The 27,704-nt window shown below is 32.1% G+C and overlaps 1 protein-coding gene across 14 annotated transcripts in view; it reads right to left on the bottom strand.

Moving 5' to 3' along the window:
- The window catches only part of UBAP2 (ubiquitin associated protein 2), a 123,975-nt gene that overhangs the window by 55,319 nt on the left and 40,952 nt on the right, over window positions 1-27,704 (bottom strand). For all 14 annotated transcript variants that reach the window (XM_031937933.1, XM_031937950.1, XM_031937968.1 and 11 more), the window contains exons 4-8: window positions 16,856-16,966; window positions 11,482-11,635; window positions 10,471-10,548; window positions 1,260-1,314; window positions 783-886 (exon numbers count right to left, since the gene is read on the bottom strand). In XM_031937933.1, the coding sequence (XP_031793793.1) occupies window positions 783-886; window positions 1,260-1,314; window positions 10,471-10,548; window positions 11,482-11,635; window positions 16,856-16,966 (502 nt within the window). The remainder of the gene's footprint in view (window positions 1-782; window positions 887-1,259; window positions 1,315-10,470; window positions 10,549-11,481; window positions 11,636-16,855; window positions 16,967-27,704) is intronic.

Here is a 27,704-nt window from a genome sequence, read left to right as displayed (position 1 = left end):
AAATGTTGATTTTCTATCTGCGAGTCCCAAATTTTTTTTTTCTTGACAGGTTTTGAGCAACATTTTGTCTACTTTGTGCTGGTTCTGCAGATTGATTTGAGATGACATGAAATCTCTGTATTACAGTACTTAAAAATTCATGTTACAGAGAATGCATCAAGTATTTAAGCACTTGATTTGATTATCAACTCTAGAAAATTATTTTTTTGCTATCTACCAAAGGCAGCCAAGAGAAAAATAATTCTGAGCTATAAAGAACTTTTTAGTTAAGTTCTAATGCTTAAAACAATTTAATTACTAACATTTCTATTTTCAAACCTATATCCATGCATTCCTAAGAAGATAACACAATTATAAACACTAGTAGGAAAAATCAAGCAATTCATAGTTTGTACGACTCCTAAGGAATTAAGGGGGAAACTGTTCTCTGTAAGATTATTATTTGATATTTGATAAAGAGTAATTTAGTTCCAACTAGAAAGAAAGGCATTATATGTTACGGATCATTTGAATGTTATAGTAACTTTTGGGGTACAAAATTTAGGAAAATCAAACTGCCTTAAAGAACCTATTTTTCTTGAAAACATATGAATTTAATTTCTAAGTTGTTTCCATTGTGTTTCTAATTTCAAAAACCACTGCAAATTATTTAGTTTCTTTTGTTTCATGATTTATGAAAACTGATTTCTGTTACTATAAAAAAATAATCGATCTCAAATACTTTCATTATGACTCTGACTGGAGCATTTTATTACAACTTAGTTCTCTCTGAAGAATCCTACCAGGTCCATCATCTGTATCATTTGGGCCAACTTCCCAAACTTCTGGTTTTGTCCCAAAGCCATCAGTGGCTGAAGAATCAGTGTAGTCTGCAGGGTTGAAGGTCCTAGGATTTGAAAGAATTGCAAAGTAAAGATAAAATTTCAATACTAAAATTCTAAAATGTTAAAGTATGGCCACTTTGCTACAGGAAAGCTCCATTTTCTTTTACTTCTAATCTTAGGTCTCTCTCTCAAAAATTTAAAAAAAAAATCTTATTTCATTCATTTTGTTAATGCATATGTACACTTGCTAAATTTTAACTATACATCTTAATGAAATGATTTTATTTGTACTATTCTCCTGTACCAAATCCTTTCATGGGAATTAAACGTAAAGCTGCAAATTCAATATTATAGAAAGCACCTATAGCAGAAATGAACGAACAAAAGAGTAGAAGAAATAGGGCAAACTAGTTAGACTGAAAAACTAATACTTACCCCATACCTTGGGATGAGAAACGCCCTGCCCCTCTCCCTCTGCCACGACCAAAACCTATGAAAGGAGGCAAAAATTAATTTTATGAAAAGATAACTTAAAATACTGCTTGCTACTGTATAAATTAATTTCCTTAATAGCCAATATCTCCTACTCTGTCCACAAATATTCTGTTCTTTCTTTATATCGGAAAGTCTGATAATTAAGAACATTTTGCCTGTTAGCTAAATTTCTTTTTTTTTCTTTCTTTTATTTAATAGCCTTTTATTTACAGGTTATATGCATGGGTAACTTTACAGCATTAACAATTTAGCTAAATTTCTAATCTGGGAGTCAATGTTGAGACAAAATCTATTAGCCTTATCTTTGAGTTGTTTAACAGGTTAGGTTTGTTATATACTTAGATAATAATGGTGGGAAAAAAGAAGTCTAGCTCCTTTTAAATTATTATGATAAATTTTATTATGTTCACTCCAATTGTTAGCACAATGAATGGCATCAACTGCTAGTGGAGGTTGACTTCAGAAGATAGAGTACAAGTTTCTTGGACTATTATTTAATACCCAGTTATAGAAATTCATAATAAAGTATAATCAATGTGACACTAAACTGTTAGAACTTTGAATTTCAGCAAAAAAAAAATTACAAAGAAAAGTGATAGAAATGCTAAAAAAAAAAAAAAATCCGGGAATGGCAAGGACTTATTTCCTATGGGAAAATGTCTTAAAATAATGGCTGGATCTTCAGTATCTTCAGTGTAGAACTTAAGAGTTCAGTGTAAAGACTTAACACATAATGGTACTTTTTTAAAAAATGTACAATCCAATAACCTACAACAAAGTTTTTATGACAAAATGTCTGCTTTCTAACATGTCCTTTGTTATAATTATCCTTTTATCTAGTTCAACTGCCTCAAGTTTGATACCTTTGATAACATCATTGATAGAAATTGCCTCTTGCATTTGTCATCTTCACTGAATATACTCCACAATAATAGCAGGCTATTTTATACTTCATTTGACATTAATAATCAAAAGGTTGAACAAATCTCCTTGTTATATCTTATGCAACTGACATGCCTATGAAAAACTCTTTTTTGGGGCACAGATATATAGCTATAATTGTGATATGATCCTCTCAACAGCCCCATGATGTAGGACTTGATCCTCATTTATGAGTATGTTTAAGTGACTCTTTTGGGGTCACACTCCTAGTAAGCAGTGTCTGAAACATGAGTCTCTGGCCTTCCTATCTCTAATTCCATTGCTCTCTCCTCTGTACTACCACTCACCTACGTGAGAATCCTATTATAGTTTCCAGAAATAAGATGGTAGTCTTTTCGGTCAAAAGATAGCTACATTATTATATTTGATTTTAAAAGCTAGAGTTTAAGAGTATATAAGTTATAAAGTTTCCATAGAGAAGCAACTCAGGATGTGTGAAAGGCCTTACTTCAATATCTAATGACAAATGATTGAGCACTGAGAATGTTTAGAACCAGAAACAATGCAAAGGGGGTAAATTTAAGCTTGAGATGAGGAAAATCCAAGCTTTTCAAAAGTAGAATAGGCTGCCTCAAGAGGTAGTAGGTACCAGATCATATGAAAATTTCAAAGATATTCACCATTGTTGCTTTCATAAATTATAGTAGCTATACCCCTCATGGTCCCTTCATCCCTCTTTATCTTTATTCTATCTCTTTCCCTAATACTAGGCAACTTTGATTCTGAAAGGTAGAAAAATATACTTGAACAAGAGTGGAAAACAAGAATCAAATTTCTTGATTTTTATATTTAGGAAAGAGCTCTTTTCACAGGAATTAACAATGAAAAAAAAAATAGACAACTAGATGAATGACGACAGTATTAACAACTAAGATTGCCACTAATTATTAATGAAAAATCAGATGAATGATCCAGACAGTAATAAAGTGTATTAACAAATCTTTCAAAAGAAAGGAAGTTAAATTAATTGTAGAACATCAATATATTATTACTGTTCTATAGGAAAAAAAGACTTACATGAACCAAAGTGAGGTAAGCAAAATCAGGAAAACAACAAACAAAATGACAAAGTAATGTAAATACAAAGAAGGGAACAGAACAAATGAAAATAAAATATTTACATGAAATACTGCAAATGGAAATAAGCAGAGCCAGAGGTGGAAAATGCACTGGTAACAACAATGTAAACAGAACTACAACTAGAAAATAAGTAAAAGTGATTATTAGCTATCTCATAAAGAAGAGTTATAAGAAGAAGACATTCCACTCCACTCTTGTGCAGAAGTAAAAAGTCCATGAGTGTGTGTGAGATCAGAATTTTTAATATATATCAATTGCTTTGCTTCAATTTTTTCCCGTTACTTCCTTTCTTTTTATATCATTTTAGGATTACAAAGGATCTCAAAAGCAATGAGATGTCATTCAGGATAACTACCAGAAAGCCCCAAAATGACCTTTATTTGTGAGGAATATTTCTCACTTTTATAACATGCAAAAAGAAAGTCAAATACACAAATGAGGAAGTGATAATTTGTTTTACTAAAGGATCATTAAATTCCCTTAAGTATCAAACCAATATTTTAAAATAAAATCAACTGAATCAAAATCAATACATATTTAATTTCCTATAGAATGAGTCAGTAGGACAAGATTATGAAGAAACAAAAAGAAATATGAAACAGTTCCTAGGCTCAGAGATCTTACACTCTAGCATAGAAGATAGCACATATACACAACAGAAAGCGAAAACAAGCTATTTTATGCAGACAGGGTACAATCCGCTGATAGAGAAACAGAAAATGCTTTGAATTGAAATATGAAGGAAATCAAGGAAATCCAAGAGGCAGCGAGGAGTACAGACAGAAGACACAATCTATGAAAAGGAATAGAGATGAAAAGGGGAAAAGTAGGATGCATTGGAGGTGAGATTAGAAACAAGGAAGCATATTAATTACAAATGTTTAGCCAAGGAGTTGAGGATTTGAAAATTAGTGGTAGCTATGAGAGTAAAGGAAAATTTATGAATTCTACCAATGTGTAGAATGTGAAAATATGGTTACAAAACTAGGTACCTGAAAGGATGTTGGCAAGGAACAATGAGAACAAAATTGAGACAGGGATTTGGGGGAAAAGTGAGAATGATGCTAATGAATTTAGTTTTGGACATGCTGAGTTTAAATGTTTATAAGGCATTCTGTTCCAGTACATCCAACAGAAGGTTGGCAAAGCAATAATAAAATGCAAAAGATCCAACAAAGGAGACAAAAGAAACACAGAAGGCCCACCTCTTGTTCACAAATCTGGAGTAAAAGAGGAAATAATAGGGAATGAAAATATGAAGGGGTTTTGAGATAATAAGAGAGGATTTATGATGTTGATTTTCTCATGACGAAATTATGAGGCTACATGTAAATATATGAAGCATATCTTAAAATATCCTACATTTAAGGTCTGATTTTATATTTATCCCAGCATATTTTATGCTAGTAAGATTATATAAACAAAGAAAACAACAGTTGATTAGAGTATTGCTAAATAAATCGTGGTACTCAAATGTAATAAGGATTTCCCTTACTGGTCAATAATAAAGAACAAACAAAATGAATATAGAGAAGGAAGGGACATGTTAAACAAATCTAAACAAAATTAAGTAAGCAGAATCAGAAAAACAACATATATAAAGATTACAATAATATAAATAGAAAACAACAACAAAAGCAAAATTCAATGCTGATTATAATAGCTCTCTTATATAGATACAAGGAGAAGGGAATGTGAAAACAGAGTAATATAAGAAAAAAAGATGCCAATAATAAACATTTATTTAAAAAAAATGAATGTTGAAAAATTATAATGACTCAGCTAGGGCTCAAAAAAAAATAATGAGAAATCATCTATCTCTTCATAGTCATGTTCCTTGGCACAAGCAGATGTTGCATGTGATGTCAAACTTGTAATTTTGCTGAACTCCATATCTCCCATACCTTAAATTCTTTATTTTAAGGCAGTTTTCTAGTAGCAGCTTACAAAAAGAATATAGAAACAAAATATATTATTAATAATCTATTTTTAAAAGGCACCTTTTTGCTTGAATTAAAATACTTTCTTGGGGGGGGGGGGGAACTCTGAAGGACAATATCTGCTCTCTATAATAGATACCACAGATTTTTGATGTTCTCTCCTCTTCTACATATGACACTTTGGAATTCCTCACTAATAATGAGAAATTGAAATTAAAGAAACTGATGTTGCAACTCACATCTATGAAATGATCAAAAATTACAAAAAAGAAAAATGACAAAGATGTGGGAAAATATGGATCTAGGTAATCTTCAATGCCATTTGACTCTCTATATAAAATCATTAAATTGCTCATAAATACTTTAATGGAGTGAAGTAAGCAGAGAGAACAATATACATTGAATCAATGTAAACAAAAACAAAGATATCCAAAATGAGCATTACAAAATTGTAAAAAACAAGTTTGCATCAAAGATTTGAAGTAATGTTCTTAATCCACAATTTCTCAGAGGCACAATGTCTACTATTTCTGCATATTACATATGTTTCTGGACATTTGTATTGTGATCAGTAATATTAACTTCTTTCCCTGTTCTTTGTTATAATGTGGCCCTTTGGGGAAGCAGAAAGCAGAAAGATTATGTGGTTATGTGAAAAAAGCAAAAGGCATTTTAAAAAGTTTTTTTTTTTTTTTAAAGTTTATTCTTTTTTTAGGAATACTCAAAACAGATCCAGAAGAGAATGATTTTATAACAAAAGCAAAGCCTCAATGGAAAACACACATTAGCCACAAATCCAATTAAAATTTCTGGAAAAGATGAAGGAAAAGATTTATTAAAGAATAAATGAAATGGACTTCTCACGCCAAGATGGTGAAGTGAAGAAGGAATCCTTTGAATCCTTCAGAAATCCTCCTTCAAAAAACTAGAAAACCTCTTCAGAATTGATCTAGGAAGGAGAAGTGTTATAGGCCAGAATTTGAAACAAGGATTCTTATAAGGTGTTAAGTCTGTGGAATTGATGAGACAATGGTTATCTATCTAAGTTTAGCATAGTGATTAATAGTTCTCTAAGTTCAGTATGATTGATTTAATCTTACAACAAATAATGGTTTCCTAGTGATATAATGATTGGTTTATACTCAGTGTAGAGCATACAAGCTGGGAACCTCAGATTCTTTCAGAGCTAGAGAAGACAAAGGACTGGAGATGGGAGCTCAAGCTCTGGGAGCCAAAGGAGACAGATTCATTATTCCATTTTTGGTCAGGTTCCTGGTGGCTCTCCTGGGAGGCAGAGACAGATTTATTCCATTGTCCACCTTTGTGGTGGCTGGAGGTTGAAGCACAAGCCCTTGGACTCAGACTCACTTCATCTCACACCACTGTGGTGGCAGGCTCTCTTCTTTCGCTTCTCCACTGAAACCAAGACCCCGGAAGGCCTCTAAGAAAGCTAACTGGGCCCAGGAAAGGAGACAAGACTTTGAAAGAGATAATAAAGTCCAAATAAAGTTTGGACTTTAACCCTTGGCTATTCTTGTGGTGATTACTCTATTGAAAAGAAGGCTACTCAGAGACCTCAAGAAAAACTACCAAGAACATTACAGAGAAGTAGCTTATCAGCATAGCAGGAAAGGTCTGTCTCACTGGGGTGAAAAGTGGGGCTAGGTCCAAAACAATGCCACCCCTGCAGTAGCAGCTGCTCAAAGGGGAGGTCCCCAAGTCCAAGTCAAAAAGGAAGCCTACCCTCCAGAAAAAGTCAGCAGTAAGAGCACTACAGAACTAGAGCTCAACATCAAGTCAAGTTCCCTGATACCTCACCTTAAAAAAGGCAGAGTTATACTATGGTGATAGGGAAGATCAAAGAATAAACTTAGAAGAGCACAGTAGTGCCAAAACGGCTACATGTGACTATGATCAAGTAATATAAGGAATGACAAACTGATTTAATATCAGTACTTTTCCCCAGCATAATTAACGATACAATCAACAACAACAAGAGAAATCATATGATTATGCCAATGATGCAGAAAAAGCATTTGACAAAATCCAACATTTATTCTATTATTAACACTAGAGAACACTAGAATAAATGGAGCTTTCCTTAAAATGATAAATAGCATCTACCTAATAACATCAGTAAGCATCATCTATAATGGGGATAAACTAGAAGCAGCGTTCCAAATAAGATCAGGGGTGAAATAAGTTTGCCCAAGAGAAAAAGAAATCGACAGAATTAGAGTAGAAGTAAAATATTAATATTCATTTTTAGATGTCTTTTTGTTTACATTGATTTATTTAATATGTATCGTTTTCTCTGCTTATTTCACTCTATTAGTTCATATAAATATTTCTGTGCTTCTCTGAATGCATCATTTATTATTTCTTTGAGTACAGTTCTATTCCATTACATTTATGCCCAATTGTTGAATACTCCTTTTTAATTCTTTGCTTTTATAAAACATGTTGATATAAAATGACTTCAGATAATTTCAGGTAATAAATTTAAAGAGAGGAAGATGTGGGGGGAAATCTGACATTTGAAGCTCACTATTATCTAACTGGTGAAAAACAGTTGGACAGAGCTGGGACAGAAATATATTTCATTCAAAAGAGACATAGGAGGGACAATGAGAGGAGGAGGGGAAGAAACGAAGTGGGGATGGAGAGAGAAAGAAAGAAAAAAAAAGAATAAGAGACTAGAAAGAAATAAAAACCCTCAAAAACTCAATTGCTGCTTACATACCCTAGACCAGGGGTCTTCAAACTTTTTAAATAGGGGGCCAGTTCACTGTCCCTCAGACTGTTGGAGGGCCAGACTATAGTAAAAACAAAAACTTTATTTTGTGGGCCTTAAATAAAGAAACTTCATAGCCCTAGATGAGATGAGAGGCACTGAATCCAGTCTCCAAGGAGACAAAGGGGAGGGAGTCAGAAAGCAAGTGATGAAAAAAATAACAAGAGAAAAAATACCAAAGATTTCAGGATGAAAACTCAAAAGATGTTGAACATCAACAAATAAATCAACAGGAAAAACAGTTCCAGAAGAAAATATAGCTTCCAGATCTAATAAATATGTTCAGGCAAAAGAAACGAAAATGATCCAACAATAAACAAAAAAGAGGATCCTATAAAATTTAATAACAAGGAACTACAATATGCGGTTCCAGAGTTCAGAAGAGAAATGTGAATTATGAGATCAGAATTTATGACCTACATAGCAAAAATAAGCAGAATTTAAAAACTTGAACCTGCAATAGCAAGCCCCACGAAGAAACACAAATATATAGGACAGCCTAAAAGAAGAGAAGCAAAAAATAATAACAAATTAATATATACTCACTATATGCAAGTAAAACAAACTGAACTCATTGAAGATAGGATGCAGAGAGAGAATCTATGGAATAAAGTATATCCCTCCAAAGAGCATAACAGTATAAAAAATCTTAACACTATAACAAAGAAAATAACAAAACTGCTTAGAATTATTATTTTTGTCTAGAATTTCTTATCATAGAAAATAAAATTTCAGTCAAAAGAATTCATAGATAGCCTTAATATAGTTTTGATTAGCAGGATGATTTCAGAAAGGCCTGAAGAGAATTATATGAGTTGATGCTAAGGGAAGTGAGTAGAACTAAGAGAACACTGTACATAGTCAAGAAAGATTATGTCATGATCATCTCTGATGGACTTGGCTCTTTTCAGCAATGAGATGATGCAGGCCAATTCCTACAGACTTGTGATAGAGGTATCCACATCTAGAAAGAGGACTATGGGGACTGAATGTGGATCACAACATAGTATTTTTCACTTTTTTGTTGTTGTTGTTTGCTCGTTTTTCTTCTCATTTCCCCACTGTTCTCCCCCCCTCCCCCCACTTTGATCTGATTTATCTCGTGCAGCATGATTAACATGCAGTTATATTTAAGGGAGTTGTATATGTTTAACCTTATTGGATTGCTTGGAAGGAAGAGGAACTTGGAGTTCTGCAGGGGTAGATAGCTGAAAGCTATCTTTGCATTATTTTGAAAATAGAAAGGTATTCTCTGAAAAAAAAAAAAAATTAGTGGTATGTATCTCGCTTTTACATCCAGAACACAGTCATTTCTATTCCCAGTTCTTAGTTCAGATTCTACTCATCTCCCAACTAGATGTTTTTAATAGCCTTCTAATTGTCTCCCTACTTCATTTATCTCTCTCTCCTCTACTTGAATCTATTTACCACACAGCTGTCAAAATTATTTTCCATGAGCTAGTCTAACCATATCACTATTCTACTCAATAAATTGCGGATCCCTAGGATTTATTACAGAATATTTGTAGCCTTATCACATAATACTCATTTATTCTATGTTCCAACCAAACTAACTTTCTTACTATTCTCCTATTGAACACACCTTTTCCTATCTTTAAGCCTTTTAATTGACCCCCATACCTGAAACGCTTTCTCTCCTCAACATCTCTCTTTCGAAGTTTCTAAGTTTCAAAATGCACCTCACACATCACTATTTACTTGAAGCCATTTCTGATCAACATAATTGCTACATAATTCCCTCTATCTCCCAAAAATTAGTGTACATTTTCTATACATCTATAAATCTCTTTCTGAAAGAACGTAAGATGCTTGAGAAGGAAATGGCTAGTTCATTTTGTCTTTGTATTCCCAATTACGCATAGTACCTTGAAAAATAGGCTTATAAGAAATGCTCTGTAAGTAATTTGCCTTGCTCTAAATCTAAAAAAAGATCTGTCATTTCTCTTCCTTTCCTTGATATTTATTTTTATTACAACCATTCACCATTCTAAGAAAAAAACTCTTCCTCCATTCTTAAGAGTATCTTCTAAAAGTAACATTCAAAGGAAAAAAGAATCATTCTCTTCTAAAAAACTGTTTTGAAGATAGCCAGGTATCTAATTAATTTTACTTTTAGGAAGAATCCCATAGTTAAACTATATATTAAAATATCACGTATTACATTTGGTGAAGCTTAACATTTATAACTTTTAACTCAAAAATGGGGCTAAATGTTTCTGATAATCAGGCCAAGACTAATAGATTTCTTAAAACAGTAAGAAATAAGAGTCCTAGAGAACGCAAAAAGCCAAATTTCTTTTAATGGATTCCTCAAACAAAATACAATGTAACTCATAACTTCTTTTCACTTTCTCTTCTATTTTTTAAGTCTTACCTCTAACACGACCACGCTTGCCACGATCTGAAGGCCTGTCCCCTGGATTGCAGTCAACTCCATTCTCTTCACTTCTAACTATGGAAGAAGAATTACAAAGTATTCAACTTTCTTTGTCAGGTCTTTTCATACATGATTTCAATGTAAGGATTTTGAAACACTGAAGGAGGACAGAGAATCTAAAAGAAGTTTAGTGCAGATAAAATATTCTGTTACTGAAAAACAAAAATTTTTTTAAATAAAAAAAATCCCAAACCCATAATGCCAAAAGCTAAACATTCCTGCTTCCTTACCAAATCAGATTTCAGGAATAAGAAAAAAGTGTCATAAATTAATCATTTTGATCCATTACTTTTTGACTCTTGTCCAATCCAAAGTCCCTTCCTTTTCCTGTGAAATGAATGCATTCTTTGGTAACTGTCCAATATAAAAAAAATTGCCAACATAACAAACAACAATATTACAAATAATATGTAATTATTTCATATAATATAGCCAGATGAAGCTGGGGCAGCACAAAAGTTAAAAGAGTATCAAAGTTATGCCAAATGCCAAATAGAGTCTTCAGATTCATGTATGGAAGATAATTTCATCCTTGAAGAAAATTGTAACATATGAGAGAGATGAATTTTCTGAGGATGAATTCTAAGCAAAAGAAAAATATTTCCCAATACTATTCTTAATTTCATATTTACTAGATGAAGATTCCACAGTAACAAACTTCTTTATTAAGTCTTAATAAAATATGCTGAATCTAAAAAAAAATCTAATATAATAATATTCAGTCCAAAAAGAAAAGAATACAATGTTCTCTACAATGAGAAAATGTATCCCTCAAAATACTTTGGAACAAAACATAAAAGCCAAAAGTACAAGATGGAATTGATGTTGGCTAGAAGTTAGTTGGTCAGTATTGATGCTACATTTTTCAAACATCCCCTTTTTTAGCTTCAAAAAGTTGGAAATGCTATTTGGGGGGAGTAGGAGATTTAAAGGGAGATTTGCACTTACAATCTCTGCCACGACTGCCACCTCTTCCCCGCCGATTATTGCTGCCGCGTACACGACTTGCTTCTTTATCATTTCTCTTTTCTCTATTTTCTTTATTTTCTGAACTCTCTTTTCCAATACTCTTCTTTTTACCACCTACAGTCTCCCATGAAGTCTAGTTGCAGAGAAGAAAATAAATTAAATGTTCAAAACTAAATGAAACTTGTTATCTTTCCCCATAAAAATAGCAATAAAGCAATGAAAGCTCTTAGTTCAACACCCAACATAACAACTCATCTATTTTAAATTTTCTCCTATCTTGAATGTTCATTTTCTAACCAAGGGTTTCTTTTCTATATTAATATCTAAGGCATGAAAAAACCACTCACTTTTCACCTAGCAAAGTAGTGGATTACTACCCAGATTTGCACAAAACTCTTAATACCATGAGGTATTTTGATATAAAACAAATAAAAGACTAGGAACCCCAAATACCAAGGTTCAGGTCCCGCCATTTCTATTGCTCACTGTGTACCTTAGGCAAGCAATTAAGTTAAGCAACAATAGCCTCAAATTAATTACCTGTATGAAAAATGCAGATTATATATGCCCTGTTTAATATCTGGATTCCAGGTAAAATCTAGTAAATCATATTCACACAGAATTACACAATTGTACACAATACCACTGTTTTAAGATAATACTAACAAAAAGTAATAGATAAGACAAGGAAAGGACATGAAGAAAGCAAAGAAAAAGAGAAAAATTTGCTTTCTGTAGATAAGACAATATACTTAGAGAAACCTAGAGAGCCAACTAAAAATAAATTGGAACAATTAAACTTCATAAAAGTAGAAGGATTAAAAAATAACAACACATAAAATAGACAGAATTTCTATAACATATAATATACATATATGTGTGTATTTCTATAGCATAACCTAGCAAAAAGAAATAGAAAGAGAAATGTTACATTTAGAATACAGAATGTATAAAATACATAGGATCTACACTCTAAATATACAAATACTATCTCTTTATGCTAATAGAGGAAGAACAAAATAATTAGAAAAGTATTCATTACTCCTGGCAAGCTGGAGCAATATGATAAAAATGACAATACTATCTAAATTAATTTACTTATTTAGGGTTACAGCAATAAAATTACCAAAAGATAATTTTATCTAACTAGAAAAAAATAGTAAAATTCATCTAGAGGGACAAAAAGCCACAAATCCCAAAGGAAATAATGGAAAAAGTAGAATGAAAGGGCAAGTAACAATACTATATCTCAAACTATAAAATCATGAAAATAATTTAGTATTGACAAATTCAGAATGATCAGTGTGGGGAAAAAAGTATAGAACATATAAAAGTAAATTCAATCTAATGTTCAATAAACTCAAAGGCTCCTATTAGGGTAAGAAATCACTATCTGACAAAAAGTTGTGAAAAAATAAGCAGCAGGATCTGAGAAATTTATATCCACATCTCCTATTATATTCCAAGATAAGACCCAAATGATCATGTTATAAAGAAAATACTTCATTATCAAACAAGATATAGAGAGCATCACAGAAAACAAAATGGACAGTTTTAATAATGTAAAATAAAAAAATGTAAAACCCTGGTTGTGGCTGCTTCTTATAAGTGAGAGAACAAACCCATTCACTGGAGCTCATCCCTTCCCCAGCTTCTGCCACCCCGCTTGCCAGTTAAATGAAATTATGTTAGCATTAACTGCTTCTATTGTTTAAAGGAATAGCTTACATTTACATGGTGTTAGTAACTGAATGTTTGTTTTTATTTTTCAAGCCTGTAGTAATTTTAAGGCAAGGTCATTTGTGATGCTTACATCAAAGGTTCTACCACTTAAGCAATGCAAAGAACTAAGAGAAGTTTGTTAGATTTATGGTTAACTGCAAATTCTCTAAAAATAGTTATTTCAAAACCTATTCATCAAATTATCTAATATTTATTAAGTGCATCATGGGTCTCATTGTTTAATGAATATAATCTATTATTTTCTTGCTCTATAGGCACATGGAATAGGATTTAAAACCTGATTAATAAAACTTGTGACTGAGAGATGACATCTCTTAGGATTATAAATAACTGTTATTGTTTTGATGAATTCAAGGCTAGAAATCTAGTTCGGTCCAACCATTCTGGAGAGCAATCTGGAATTATGCCCCAAAAGTTAATCAACTGTGCATATCCTTTGACCCAGCAGTGCTACTACTGGGCTTATACCCCAAGGAGATACTAAAGAAGGGAAAGGGACCTGTATGTGCCAAAATGTTTGTGGCAGCCCTATTTGTAGTGGCTAAAAACTGGAAAATGAATGGATGCCCATCAATTGGAGAATGGTTGGGTAAATTGTAGTATATGAATGTTATGGAATATTATTGTTCTGTAAGAAATGACCAACAGGATGAATACAGAGAGGATTGGAGATGCTTACATGAACTGATGCTGAGTGAAATGAGCAGAACCAGAAGATCATTATATATTCAACAATGATACTGTATGAGGATGTATTCTGATGGAAGTGGATTTCTTTGACAAAGAGACCTAATTCAGTTTCAACTGATTAATGATGGACAGAAGCAGCTACACTCAAAGAAAGAACACTGGGAAATGAATGTAAACTGTTTGCATTTTTGTTTTTCTTCCCAGGTTATTTTTACCTTCTGAATCAATTCTCCCTATGCAACAAGAGAACTGTTTGGTTCTGCACACATATATTGTATCTAGGATATAGTACGACATATTCAACATATATAGGACTGCTTGCCATCTAGGGGAGGGGGTGGAGGGAGAGGAAAAATCGGAACAGAAGTGAGTGCAAGGGATAATGTTGTAAAAAAAAATTACCCTGGCATGGGTTCTGTCAATAAAAAGTTATTATAATTAAAAAAAAAAAAAAAAAAAAAAAAGAAATCTAGTTTGGGATTTGGGCTATTCCTACTCTAGTAAGTAAATATTATTAGATAAGTTACACCAGAGACGCAGTAAAAGAAAAGCAGAATAGTTAGCTGCCACTAGAGAATGACATGGAAAAATAGAATGACTAGAGAGGTTATTGGCAGAAGAAGAACAACATGTGCTGTAATTAGAAGTAGTTTCACTCCTAGGATCCTATCAGAAGAATTAGCAGAGAATTCAGGGATTAATTAACCACTGTGTAAAAGATTTGTGCAGGGGTTAATAGACTTTTATGAAGTGGGATATAAAAAACTGGCCAAACGTGAGGGGTTAGAAAAGGATGTAGAAACCAAATTACTAAAAAGAAAAAAGTGAGACTGTGAGAAGTAGATGGGCATTTGTTTTTCACACTTATGAAAATTCAATAGAAGAAATGTAACTTAAATTAGAAAACAAAAACTAACAAGAACATCAAGAGACAGTCAAAGGTAGAGTTTATTTTCTCCCAAAAGAATGTAAGCTCCTAGGGAGGAGGGACTGGCTATGTAATGAGAAATAAAGATTCACATCCTGTACCATCCAATTAATGGGGAATCAAGGACAGGAGCCCTTAAGTCAGGAAGATAAGGGAAGTCCTGAGGGCAAAATAGATATAAAGTTTGAGAAACTACTTCCAGAATGGTGAGAGAAGTCCTTAAACACACAAAAAAGAGGAGGGATTAAGTGGGATGCAAATGAGACCTTCTCAGAAAACTGACCCCTGCCATGGTTTGGGGCTACAGTTCCAGGAATCTCACTCACCTTACTAGTATACTTGTTTAATTTTGTACAAATCACTTTGTAATTTACAATTCCTCTGTTCTTATATCCTCAGAGTGGAGGGGGTTTCAGAATAGATTGTGAACCCTGATACTAATTCAGGGATACCTGGGGCTTAAGATGTAGTAAAGTTGTTCCAAGGTATAAAAACCCTGCTTTGCTGCCTGTGCTTGGCTTCCCTTCACTAGAAAATCCTGGTTGATGGTAACACCCAATTCCTACAGGAATTCAATAAACTACTTTCTGCTCTGGCTCTTAGATTCCTATTTGAATTATTTTAGGCTGTCCCACACACTACTAAGTCTAAGATCCAAAGAAGATCAAAGTAAGAAAAAGTCCTACATGTACAAACATTTATATATTTAATTATAAAATTAAACATGGTAACAGAGAATTAGAAACTAAAAGGATAGACATCAACTGGAGAATTATGAATAATTATGGTATACAAAGGCAATGTTACATTATTATAAGAAATAATGAAAAGGAAAGTTTCAGAAAAACCTAGGAAGACTTGCATATTTCTTGTGTAAAGGAAAGCTACAAAAGTAGAGCTATTTAACTATGTATTAAGCTTCTTCAAAAAAAAACTTATTGGAAGAAAAGAAGAAACATGACTGTTACTGTTTTTAACTGCATACACTTTCAGATCAGCTAAGTGCTTATAAATATTTTACTTTATTTTCAATAGCCTTGTGAGGTAGGTACTATAATGTTCCCCCCATTTTACACATGAGGAAACTGAGGCAGACAGAAGTGGCTTGTCCAGGATCATGTAGTTATTAATTGTATGAGTCAATATGATAAATCATTTTATTTAAATTTAAACAGATTTCCTAAGAGAAACTCTTCCACTTAAACCACAACCACCTGCCCATTACCACTTGATCCCCATACACTTAACTCTGAATTCACCTACAAATACATTTTCACATTCAGATTTCTACTTTTTTGCTTTTTGAAATGAGATAGAATAAACTCTATATATTTTCAACAGTCCAAGGGGTGATCACACTGATACACTCAGTTGCACATAAGAATTTCCTTTCCATATATATAATTGGTTACTTTTGCTACACTTTCAGTTTTGATTCAACTAAGAAAAAGGAATTAAAATTCTATCACAAACTCATTCATAATGTATAATCATATAATTAAGATAATATTGGAATAAATTTCTGGTGACTCAAATATTCCCTTAACTATCAGGAAAAAGGCCAAAAAAAAATTTTTTTTAAGTTAAAGAAACAGCTACTCTTAAGTGTATAAAATCAGGATTCTTCAGTATCACAAAAGATATTATTATTTTGAAATGATTCATTTGCTGTAGAGGAAAATAAGGAGAAAGTTGGGAGAAAAAGTACAATTCATTTTGGGAGGGGAAACCCAATATGGCAGAGTGTTATCTAATAAGATTTGAATTATTTATCTCAATAACTGAAACAAAGTTAGATAATAACCCAAAAGTCATCTATTAAAACTCTAACCCCAGGAAACATAATTTGATTAAAACTAAAAAAGAATGAACAAATTCTACTGTACTTGCATTTATAATGATAAAATTTCACTATATATTATAAAATCCCAACTACAAACACCCCAACATTTTATTTATTTTTCCCCCCAACATTTTTAAACTAATACCTACCGTATCTGAATTCCCTTCCAGTAATATGTTGATGGCTCTGTTCACATCGCCATTGCAATCATGCAGGGCCACTATGGACTCATCTTGGTTTTTCCCTGTTACTTCCATAAGCTATAGAAAAAGCACAAATTTGTTAATAAACAATATTTTTTTTCAAGAGTTTGTATTTTCAAGAGTTCAAATAATTCTCCATCTGTATATTCATTTAATTCATCTATATATTCATGACAATTGATCATAAAGTGACACAAAATCATTAATTTTAAATTGAACTTTAAGTCTGCATTTGACCTTTATTTTCCCATAGCCAAATGTGGGCCACCTACTATGTGAAAATATAGCCTTCCAAGATTTCAATTAGAACACGTATACCTCTTTATTTTGCTGCCAACGAGCTTCTTTGCTGGTAACTTTTAAGTCCTCTAAAGAAAGACCAGTTCATCATCAATAATGTCATCTCCCCAATCTGTGTTAACAACCCTGAACACGGGTCTATTTGTTGTTGTATTACTTTCCCCCCTAATCTTATTAAACTACCACTCCTACCTTCCCCATTTAAAAAAAAAATCCTTAATTCATAATTTTAAAATTCAGAATAAAATTCCTACATTAGCAAGGTCCATTACTTTTTAAAAGATAGTTTTCAGCATTCATTTTTACCTCCCTCTTCCACGAGTAATCTGATATAGGTTAAATATGAAGGTGCATTACTTTTCAAAGACGTGAGAAATGGATGGGCATTTGTTTGTTTTTCACATTTGTGAAGGTTAAATTGGAGAAATGGCGACTTGAATTGGCTGGCTGAAACCCACAGGGATATCAATGGGTGGTTTGGAGTGGAAGTTATCTCCCTCAAAAAAAGAAAAAAGAAAAAAAGGAAGAATGCAAATTCCTTAAGGGGAGGATAGGGTTTTTGATAGGAGTGGTAGCCCCTGAGATTTTAAAATTATCTTTTATTCTTTGTCCCTAGCCTTCCACTTTAACAGTCCCTTCAGTCCCCATACTACAAATGACACTGGGTCATATTTGTTTGGGGGAGAGGAGAATGTTTGAGTTAAGCCCCAGTAAGGAGCAAGTACCCTATAGCTGATCTCCACTATTGTGATCTGGTAACCAACATTGTATTTCACTTCCAGTTTCTAGGCACTTTAAAAAGGATCTCTGGATTTGGCCTTTAAATATTTAACACCAGTCTCTAAGAATCCCTCCTGTATAGGTAGGGCCCCACTCACTTTGACAGATTTAACAATTTAAAGAGTAGAGAATGATGGTTACTCTACACCAGCTCATTCTGTAAATGTTAAAATGAGCAGAACCTGTTCCTATTTTATCATAATCACATATAACTGAAAGTCAATTTTGCCAGTATCTTGTTAGCATATTTAAGACAGTCTCAACCATCTCATTACACATCTTGTCACTTGAGTTTAACTCTCCCTAGCTCCTCTCCTTCCTTCTAGGACCCTGTCCTTATTCCTCCTCTCCCCTGAGACTTTTAAAGGTCCCAAATCTTTGTTCTGTGATTAATATATACAATATGATTGTGAATTATGCTTTTCTAAAACTATGTTCTCAATTTCCTTTCTAACCTATTTCAATTATGTCCATTTCTGAGTCCATACACTGGCACTGCCTCCCTATAACTCCAAACTAGTCCATGAACAATCTTTCAAAAAGTTGTAATCTACTCTTTTGAGATTGCACAAAGAGAATTCTGTTGCAGAGATATCAGTGACAAAATCCTTATAACCTCTTCTCATCAACTGAATTTCATTATCTGATTGTGATTCTTCATTATTTTGCACCCCCAAAAGCAACTGCTTGACATGGTGATTTTTTTGGGGGAAGGGCAATTGGGGTTAAGTGACTTGCCCAGGGTCACACAGCTAGACAGTGTTAAGTGTCTGAGGTCACATTTGAACCCAGGTCTTCCTGATTCCAGGGCTAGTGCTCTATCCACTGTGCCATCTAGCTGCCCCAGACATGGTGATTTTTAAAGCTACAATCTGTGTCAATAGAGTCTTTTCAGTACTCTTAAGAGGATGTGTTCAACTAAAAAGTTAACATTTTAATCAATGTATTAACATTCCAATAGAAGGTATTCTTATCTAATAGCTTGGAATCTTATCTAATAGCTTACTATCTAATTATCTTATCTAATAGCTTACTAAGATCCTACAAATTAAAAGAACAAAAATTGTCATTTATATAATTTGATAAAACATAGCATCCATTTATCATTTAAAAAAATTAAAAGATAGAGTATTTAATAGGACGAAAAAACATCAACTTGAAACCAGAAGCTGATGACAGAAATATATCACAAGGATCATACATTAACCTAACTAGATTTGTACCAGGAATTCGATACTAGTTCAGGAAAACTATACATATAACTGACCAAATCAGGAACAAAAACAGTAAAAATCATGATTATTTCAATAGATGTAGAAAAAGTTACAACCATTCTTTCCTACTAAAAACACGAGAAAGCACAGGAATAAATGAAGCTTTCTTCAAAATATTAAGTATCTAAAATCATCAGTAAGCATTATCTGTAATAGAGATAAACTAGAAGCCTCCCCACGTTCACCATTATTATTCAATATTGTACTGGAAATGCTAAATATAACAATAAGAAAAAAAATTGAAGAAATTAGAATAGGCAATGACAAAACAAAATTATCAATCTTTGCAGATGATACTTAAAGAATGGTAAAGAATCAATTAAAAACACCTGTTGAATTAATTACCAACTTAGCAAACTTCCAGGGGAAAAAAATTATTAAAAAAATCATCAGTATTTCTATATATTAGCCACAAAGTCAAACCAGATCTTGAAGGAGAAATTCCATTTAAAAAACTGTAAACAAAATTCTTGGGAGTCTATCTTCCAGGAACTATATATGAACACAATTATATTTCACACATATAAAGTCAGTTTTTATAACTGGAAAAATATTAATTGCTCATGGGTAGGCTGAGTCAATATAAAAATGACACCTAAATTATTTACTTGTAAAGTGCCACTATCAAAAATTATTTAATTGAGGTAGGAAAAAAATAAAATTCATCCGAAAGAACAAAAGATCAAGAATATTAAAAGAATTAAAAAAGACAAGATGAAGGAAAGTAGCTTGGCTATTCCAGATCTCAAACTTAAAAAAACAGTAATCATCAAATTTGCTACTGACTAAGAATTAGTGGTGGATTAGCAGAAGAGATTAGGTAAACAATACACAGTAGAAAATGACCACAGTAAACTAGTATTTGACAAACACAAAGACACTAACTTTTGCAAAAGAGCTCACTATCTGACAAAAATTACTGAGAAAACCATAAAGCAGTTTGACAGAAACTAGCTGTATAGAATCATCTCACAACATTTATCAAGTCAAGGTCAAAATAGCTACCTGATACAAATGTATATAGCACAAGCAATTTAAGGAAACATGGAATAATATCTTGCCAGCCATATGTACAGAAAAGTATGTGCAGAAGGGGAGAGAGGAAAGAAATAAAATATAAAAACGTTTTTAAAAAGATGTTTTAACAGAAATAACTTAATTGTAGGAATGACCTATGTGCCATGGTTAGGATAATTCAAAAGGGTAAAAATTTCAAGATAACCAAATTAAGATGCAAATTTAAAGAAAGAACAATCAAAACAGATTATTTCATAGAATTAAAAAATGTATCAATATTATATGAAAGAAAAAGAGCAAGAATTATGTGGGAGAAAACTGATAAGCTGTGACTCAACCCTTCTACACTTCATGATATATTACATAAAATTACAAACCATCTGCTTCCTTAATGATCAAAGGAAAAAAAAACAATCACAAATGAACTGTGAACAACTGACCTTAAGACATAAATGACAAAAGAAAATCAAAACAATTTTAAGGCGTCACTCTCACATCCTCCAAAATCATGTTTTTAATCACAACTCAAAAGCTAAATTAAATTCTGTTAAAGAAAGTATAAGTCAATGTTGCTGGGGTAATGGAAACAAAGTCACATTAATGTATCATGGGGAGTTACTATGAATTAGCTGCTAAAAAAAAAAGCATGCTAGATAGTATTTCTGATTTTTGCAAATGAAGTGATAACATTTTCTGTATTCTTTTGAAACTACCAAGTATATACTTCAAAGAGATCACAGACAAAAAACAATGGTACTATATTAAAAAAATAAACAAGCAAAAAACATTTATAGCAGCACTTTTTGTGATAAAGTAGACCCATCAAAGTGGGGAATGGCAAAACAGAATTGTGACATAAATATGCTATAAGAGAGGATGAATACAATGAAAGAGGAAAATCATAAAAAGTTTTACAAGAACCAAAACAGTGAAGAAGCAAGGTGACTCATAAAACAATATACATAATGATTATAATACCAATAGAAAAAAAAAATCCACTTGGAATCAATCAAAAATAAATGATACCAAAAACATGAAGAATAAGCCTGGTTTCCAAAGAAAGAATATAATAAAATACTTCCTTTTTTGCTCTTTTCAGAGGTTGGGGAATGTGGACATTGCACCCCCCCCCCAAAAAAAAAAAAAACCAACACCAGATTTTTTTTTAAATATTGAAAATTTTAAAAAATATTTTTCTACTCTTTTTCCTTAAAAAAAAAAAGGGTTTCAAATCAAGGATAATTTTTTGGGATAGGGAGGAAATAGGATAAATGGGATATAAATAAATGGGATATAAATAAAATGGGATAGGAAGGAAAAACCTAGTTAAATATAAAAATTAAAAAGTTTAAAAAAATCAGTATTTTTTAAAAAAAGCTCTCTTGTTATTAGATAAAAATGCCAATTGGGACAATAAAGGATGCAGAAACAGAATCTAATATAGTCAAGTAATAAATACAAGACAATAAAATATTAGTAAATAATCATTATTCAATAAAAATTGTTAGGAAAATTAAAATGTTAAGTTTTAATTCCAACCTCAAACACATATTTACAGTAAATTTCTCTTAAGAACAATAGACAAATCACTAAAAATAATTACCTGTGAAGGAATTTTAACCCCAAGAAACTTGGCATTAAAATAGATTTATAATATCATAAATTTGGAAGTTATTCACAACACTGAGACTTGCTTGTCTTGGTCAATTATAATTCAAGTTGTCCTGAAAAGTTCACCACAGTGGACGTCTACCCAAACTTTTAGGACACTTGCCTTACTTCCTCCACAAAATATAAAGGGCTTTCCATTTGTCAACCAAATGCTGCTACCACATTATCAACAAGCCTATCCTCTTTCCAAGCATGTAATTTCTTGGTGATACTATTCAAATATGCTCTTTGGTCAGATGGTGTGACTTTCATTCATGCTACACCCCATTGTTCTAGATGTGGTACCACCTTCCATGCCTCATTGTCATATAGCAACATTATAAAATGTTGATATTAAAAGGCAGACCCTTGCTTTCATGAAAAATGTGGAGTCAATTAAAGAGCTTTGCAATTTCCCAAATTTAAAACAGCTTTCTGTTCTACTATAAGCCTAATTCATCAGCCATTTGTATTTTTTGCCTCAGAAACACATATTGTTGCACAAGCACTCTAGAGCAGGGCTTCTTAAACTTTTTCTACATGTGACCTTTTTTTGTCCAAGAAATTTTTATGTGACAACTCCAGATATATAGTTACATAAAATAGGTATACAAATCAAAAACTTATGATGATGAATAAGATAAACTTATTTAAAAACAATTTTTCTGGTACATATATACCATTTATTAAAGATAAAAGTAACTGTGCATACTAATGAGATGGATGTGTTTGTTTATTTTTATATAAAAAACTATTAGATCTTGGCAGAATATTTGATATTTTTCACTGTTGGCAAATTTGTTGGGACTTTCCACATTTCATTATGTGGCCCCATATGGGGTAGTGACCCACAGTTTAAGAAGTTTTGCTCAACGATACCTTCCAATCAGATACATATTGTAATCTGTGCAACAAATTCTTCATTCACTTGGTCTTTCCTGTGAGAAGGACATCAAGCAAAGTCTTCAGAATATAGATTTCTGCAGGGACCTTGCAATGTTTTGGAGTTTGCTGTACAATGACAGGAAGAAAGGAGGATAATCGGGAAGACCTCACCATTCACAGAGAATCTCTTTTCCACCTGGAATCTGTGTTGGTATATCTCTGTGACAGTAATGGATACCTTTGGTGAACCATTCCCATCCCTTTTTTTATTTCTTGACATCTCTTATTTAACTGTGAATTAAAATCTACATGTTCTTAACTAAAACTCTTATAAGATGCTCTGAAATTTGTGTATAAATAACTTTAAAGAACTCAGTAGAGTTCTTGATATTCATTTGGTTACCTTTGAGAAAGTAATACTGGGGGGAGTGGAAAAGAGAGAGAAATCAGACTTCATAAATTTTTAAAAGCAACTAATAAAATATATTATTAGAAATGACAGATGCAGGTACCTGAAAATAAATATTTTACACAAAATAATAATTTTCCTCCTTCCATTGAGAAGGCAAGAAACACAATCCTCATTATACACAGAAATCATGTTAAACATGTTTCCCCTCACTGTCTAAAAAGAAAAAGGAAAGGAAAGATGTACGCAGAACATCAATTCTCAGTCTGGAAGTGGACCGCATTTTTCATCTTGATTTTTTGGAAATGTGGTATCACTGCATTATCTTTTCAGCACTGTTACTGCTATGTAATATATTCTCCTGGTTCTGCTTACTTCACTTTTTTTATTAAGTTCATACAAGCCTTCCCAGGTTTTTTTGGTTAAAACTATTTCCTTCATCATTTTTTATAATACACTAAGATTTCATTACATTAATGCAACATAACTTGTTCAAGTCATTGCACAAAATGATAAGCATCCTCTAAAGTTCTAATTCTTTGCCACCACAAAGAGTTGCTATAATATTTTTGTATATGTGGGTGTTTTCCCCCCATGGAATATAAACATAGTAGTAATATTGCTGGGCCTTTTGGAAAAATTTCAAATTTACTTTCCAAAATGCTTGGAGCGGCTCCCAATACTAATACTTCATTAGTATTACCACTATTATTTTTTTCATAGCCCCTCCAACTTTTGTCAGTTTTTTTTCTATCATGTTAACTACTCTAAGTAGTATGTCTCAGAATTGCTTTAATTTACATTATTCTAATTAGCAATGGTTTTAGAGCATTTTTAAAATTTCACTATAGATAGCTTTCATTCTGTTCTCCATTCCTATCAGCTTTTCCTCATAAACATGGATCAATCACACTATTTTAGGAATGAGATCTTTATCAGAAAACTTGCCCCAAAGATTTCTCTCTTCTCCCCCCCCCCCCCTTCCCTATGGTTTCCTGCTTTTCTTATTTTTTAGATGCATCAGTTTTGTAACAAATTTTGTTACAAAACTGATGCATCTAAAAAATAAAATTCTCCATTTTACCTGCCATGAATCTAGCCCTTGTATAGTAGTCATGAACTCTTTCCCGCCCGTTGATCTAATAATTTCTTCTCCATCCCGCTAATTTGCTTATATTATGTTAAAAATCACACAAATATTTTCAACTTATTTTGGAATACAGTGTGATTGAGCTTATTTTAAATCCAGTCTACAATGTGAGATATTAGTTTCTAGCTAGTTTTTGTCCTACTAGCTTTCCACTTTGCTAGAAGTTTTTTTCAAATAGTGAGTTGTTGCTTTACTAGCTGGGATATTTAGGGTTAGCGGATTGTAAGTTATTTATTTCATTAGTTTTTTAATATTGTGTATCTATTTGTTCCATCAACCAATTAATATTTCTTACCCAAAACCAAATTGTTTGGATGATTATAGCTTTGGATGTATTATTGATAGGTTCCCTTCCTTTAGTTTTCCCCCCAATGATTTTCCCTTGACATTCCTGACATGTTATTCCTCCAGATGGATTATTTTTTTTCTAGCACTATAAAATAATTCTTTTATTGTATACTAGTTCAGTCCAACAATGAACAATTAATATTTCTTCAATTATTTAGATTTGTTTTTATTTTTATGGAGTGTTTTGTAACTGTTTATAGTGTTCCTGTGAGTCTTGGCAGGCAGACTCTCCCATATTATAAATTCTCTGCAGTTTATCTTAAAAGGAATTTCTTAATCTTCTGAGTTTTGTTGGTAACATAAAAAAAATGCTAATGATTTATATGGATTTACTTTATATTCTACCTTTCTGAATGAAGCTCTTGTTTTCAGCTAGTTTTTGACTCTCTATGGACCCATAAATAAACCATTATACTCTGCAAAGAGTTATACTTTTAGTTTTGTTTCCTCATTGTTTATTCTTATTCCTGTCTACTTGCCATATCTCTAGTACAATACTGAATTATAATGGTGATGATGGATAGCCTTGCTTCAAGCTTGATTTTACTGGGAAGTTTATTCCCATTATAAATGTATTCTCTTCATTTTAGATAGTTGAAACGTATTTTAAGAAAAGTTCCATTTATTTCTATGCTTTCTGATGTATTAAATAGGAATGGGTGCTATATTTTGTCAAAAAAACTTTTTTTCTTTTGAAAATAAAAAGCTTTAATTAAAAAAAAAAAAACACCTGTTTTCTCCATCTATTTTGATTTTTGCTTTTATTATCGGTAAAATCAACTATACCTATAGGTTTGCTAATATTGAACTAATCCTCTACATTCCTGCCCAGCATGTTTATAGTATGATCTTTGTGATATATTACTGCAATCTCTTTGTTGTTTTATTTTACATTTTTGCATCAATATTCATTGATAAAATTGGCATATACTTTTCTTTCTCTACTTTACCTATCAAAACCAAATTTCCATCACAAGAAGAATTTGATAAAACAGCTACTTTACTTTTTTTTTTTCAGTTTATATTGTATTGGAATTAATTGTTCTTTGAAGTTTGGTGGAATTAACTGATATATCTAGTCTGGGAGGTTTTCTAAGAGAGTTTATGGCTGGTTAAATTCTTTTTTTTCTAGGATAGGGCAATTTTAATATGCTATTTGAATTCTGTTAATCTGAACAATTTATCCATCCATTTCATTAATGCCAATTTCATTGACATAAAGTTAGAGAAAATAGGTTCTAATAATTGATTCTATCTTCCCTAGTAATACATTCATCCTTTTCACTTTTTGATACTGTTAATTTGGGTTTATTCTTTCTTTTTAATCAATGGTCTATCTGTTTTATTGGTTTTTCCCTCCCATAAAATCTGTTTCTAGTTTTGTTTATTAATTCATTTTTTTTAACTTCCAAGTTTAGTAATCTCAATTTTCAGGATTTCTGTTTTTAAAAAAAATGTTTTTTGGGGGGAGGGTTGATTTGTTGTTTTTCTAAGTTTTTTAAAAGATGCACACCTAACTTACTGATCTGGTTTTTCTTTTACTAATATATGTATTTAGAGATATAAACCTAAGTAATGATTTGACTGCATACAACACATGTTGGTATGTTGTCTCATTATTGTTGTTGTTTCTTATTCTTTATAATCCCATTTGGAGTTTTCTTGGCAAGGATACTGAAGATATTTGCCATTTCTTCAGCTCATTTTATAGAATAGGAAACTGAGGCAAACTGGATGAAGTGATTTCCCTAAAATCACACAGCTAGTTAAGTATACGAAGCTGAACTTGAACACAGGTCTAACTCCAGACCACTTCACCATGCAACTGCCTGAAATAGTTTCTGTAATTAGTTCTTTGACTCATTTTTATTATATTATAGCCTCCCAAAAGATGAATTTAATATTTTTGTTTTCTTTCCTGCTTATGTTGAGTTTTTTTTTAATGCCTTAATATACTGTCAGTTTTACTGATATATAGTTGGGCAAGAATAGTTTCTAATGTTTGCTTGATTTGGGAGAAGATGCCACTTATAGCTAAAATATATATATAAACACTTTTCTATTTTCCCAGTCAATATCCTCCAGGTCTAGCTTATCTAATTTTTCTAAAATCCTATTAATTTCCTTACCTTCATTTTATTTTATGGTCAGATGTATCTAGGTCTGAGAATAGAAAACTGAAGTTCCTCCCACCCCCACTAGTATAGTTTTATTGTCTATTTCCTCCAATAATTAACTTACCCTTGCCTTTCTTGCTTTAAAGAATTTGAAATTAAGCTATTAGGTGCATATAGACCAATACTGATAGAACACTTTACTATGTTACTTTTTAGCAAAATTTAATTTCCTCAATTATCTTTTAATTAAGTCAATTTTTGTTTTGTCAGAGCTCAGAGCTACTATTCCTAGCTCTTTTTTCCTAATTTCTGCTTCAGCATAACAAGTTCTGCTCTTGTTTCTTACATTAACAGTATCTTTCTGTTCCAAGTATATGTCATGTAAACAATTTATTATTGAATTTTGGTTTCTAATCTATTCTACTATCCTTTTCTACTACATGTGTGAGTTCATCTTATGATTACTATTTCCTTCTATCTTATTCTCTCCTATTTATCCTTCCCTCCTTGAGTTTGTTTTGCTTCTGACCACACTTCCATTAATCTTCACTTTTTTAACTCCCCTCTTCTATCTTAGCCCTCCTTTTTCTTCTACTTTCCTATACTCAACTATGTGTGCTTGTTTATTTACCTATTCTTTCTCTCCTTTATTCCAATGCATCCATTCTTTTGAGTTCATCCCAACATAAAGATGCACCCATGTCTTCTAAATAGGCTCCCTCTGCCCTAGTAACAATATAGGAATAGAACCAATTTGGTTTTATAGTCTCTTATGATTTCTCACTTTTCTATGTTTCTTGAGTATTGTTTTTGAATATCAAATTTTCTATTTAATGCTGGTTTGTTCATCAGTAATGCCTGAAAG

The sequence above is a fragment of the Sarcophilus harrisii genome, chromosome 1, assembly GCF_902635505.1.
Source record: "Sarcophilus harrisii chromosome 1, mSarHar1.11, whole genome shotgun sequence".
Taxonomy (NCBI): Eukaryota; Metazoa; Chordata; class Mammalia; order Dasyuromorphia; family Dasyuridae; genus Sarcophilus; species Sarcophilus harrisii.
The sequence above is the reverse complement of the archived record's forward strand: the minus strand, read 5'-3'. Positions and strand labels throughout refer to the sequence as shown.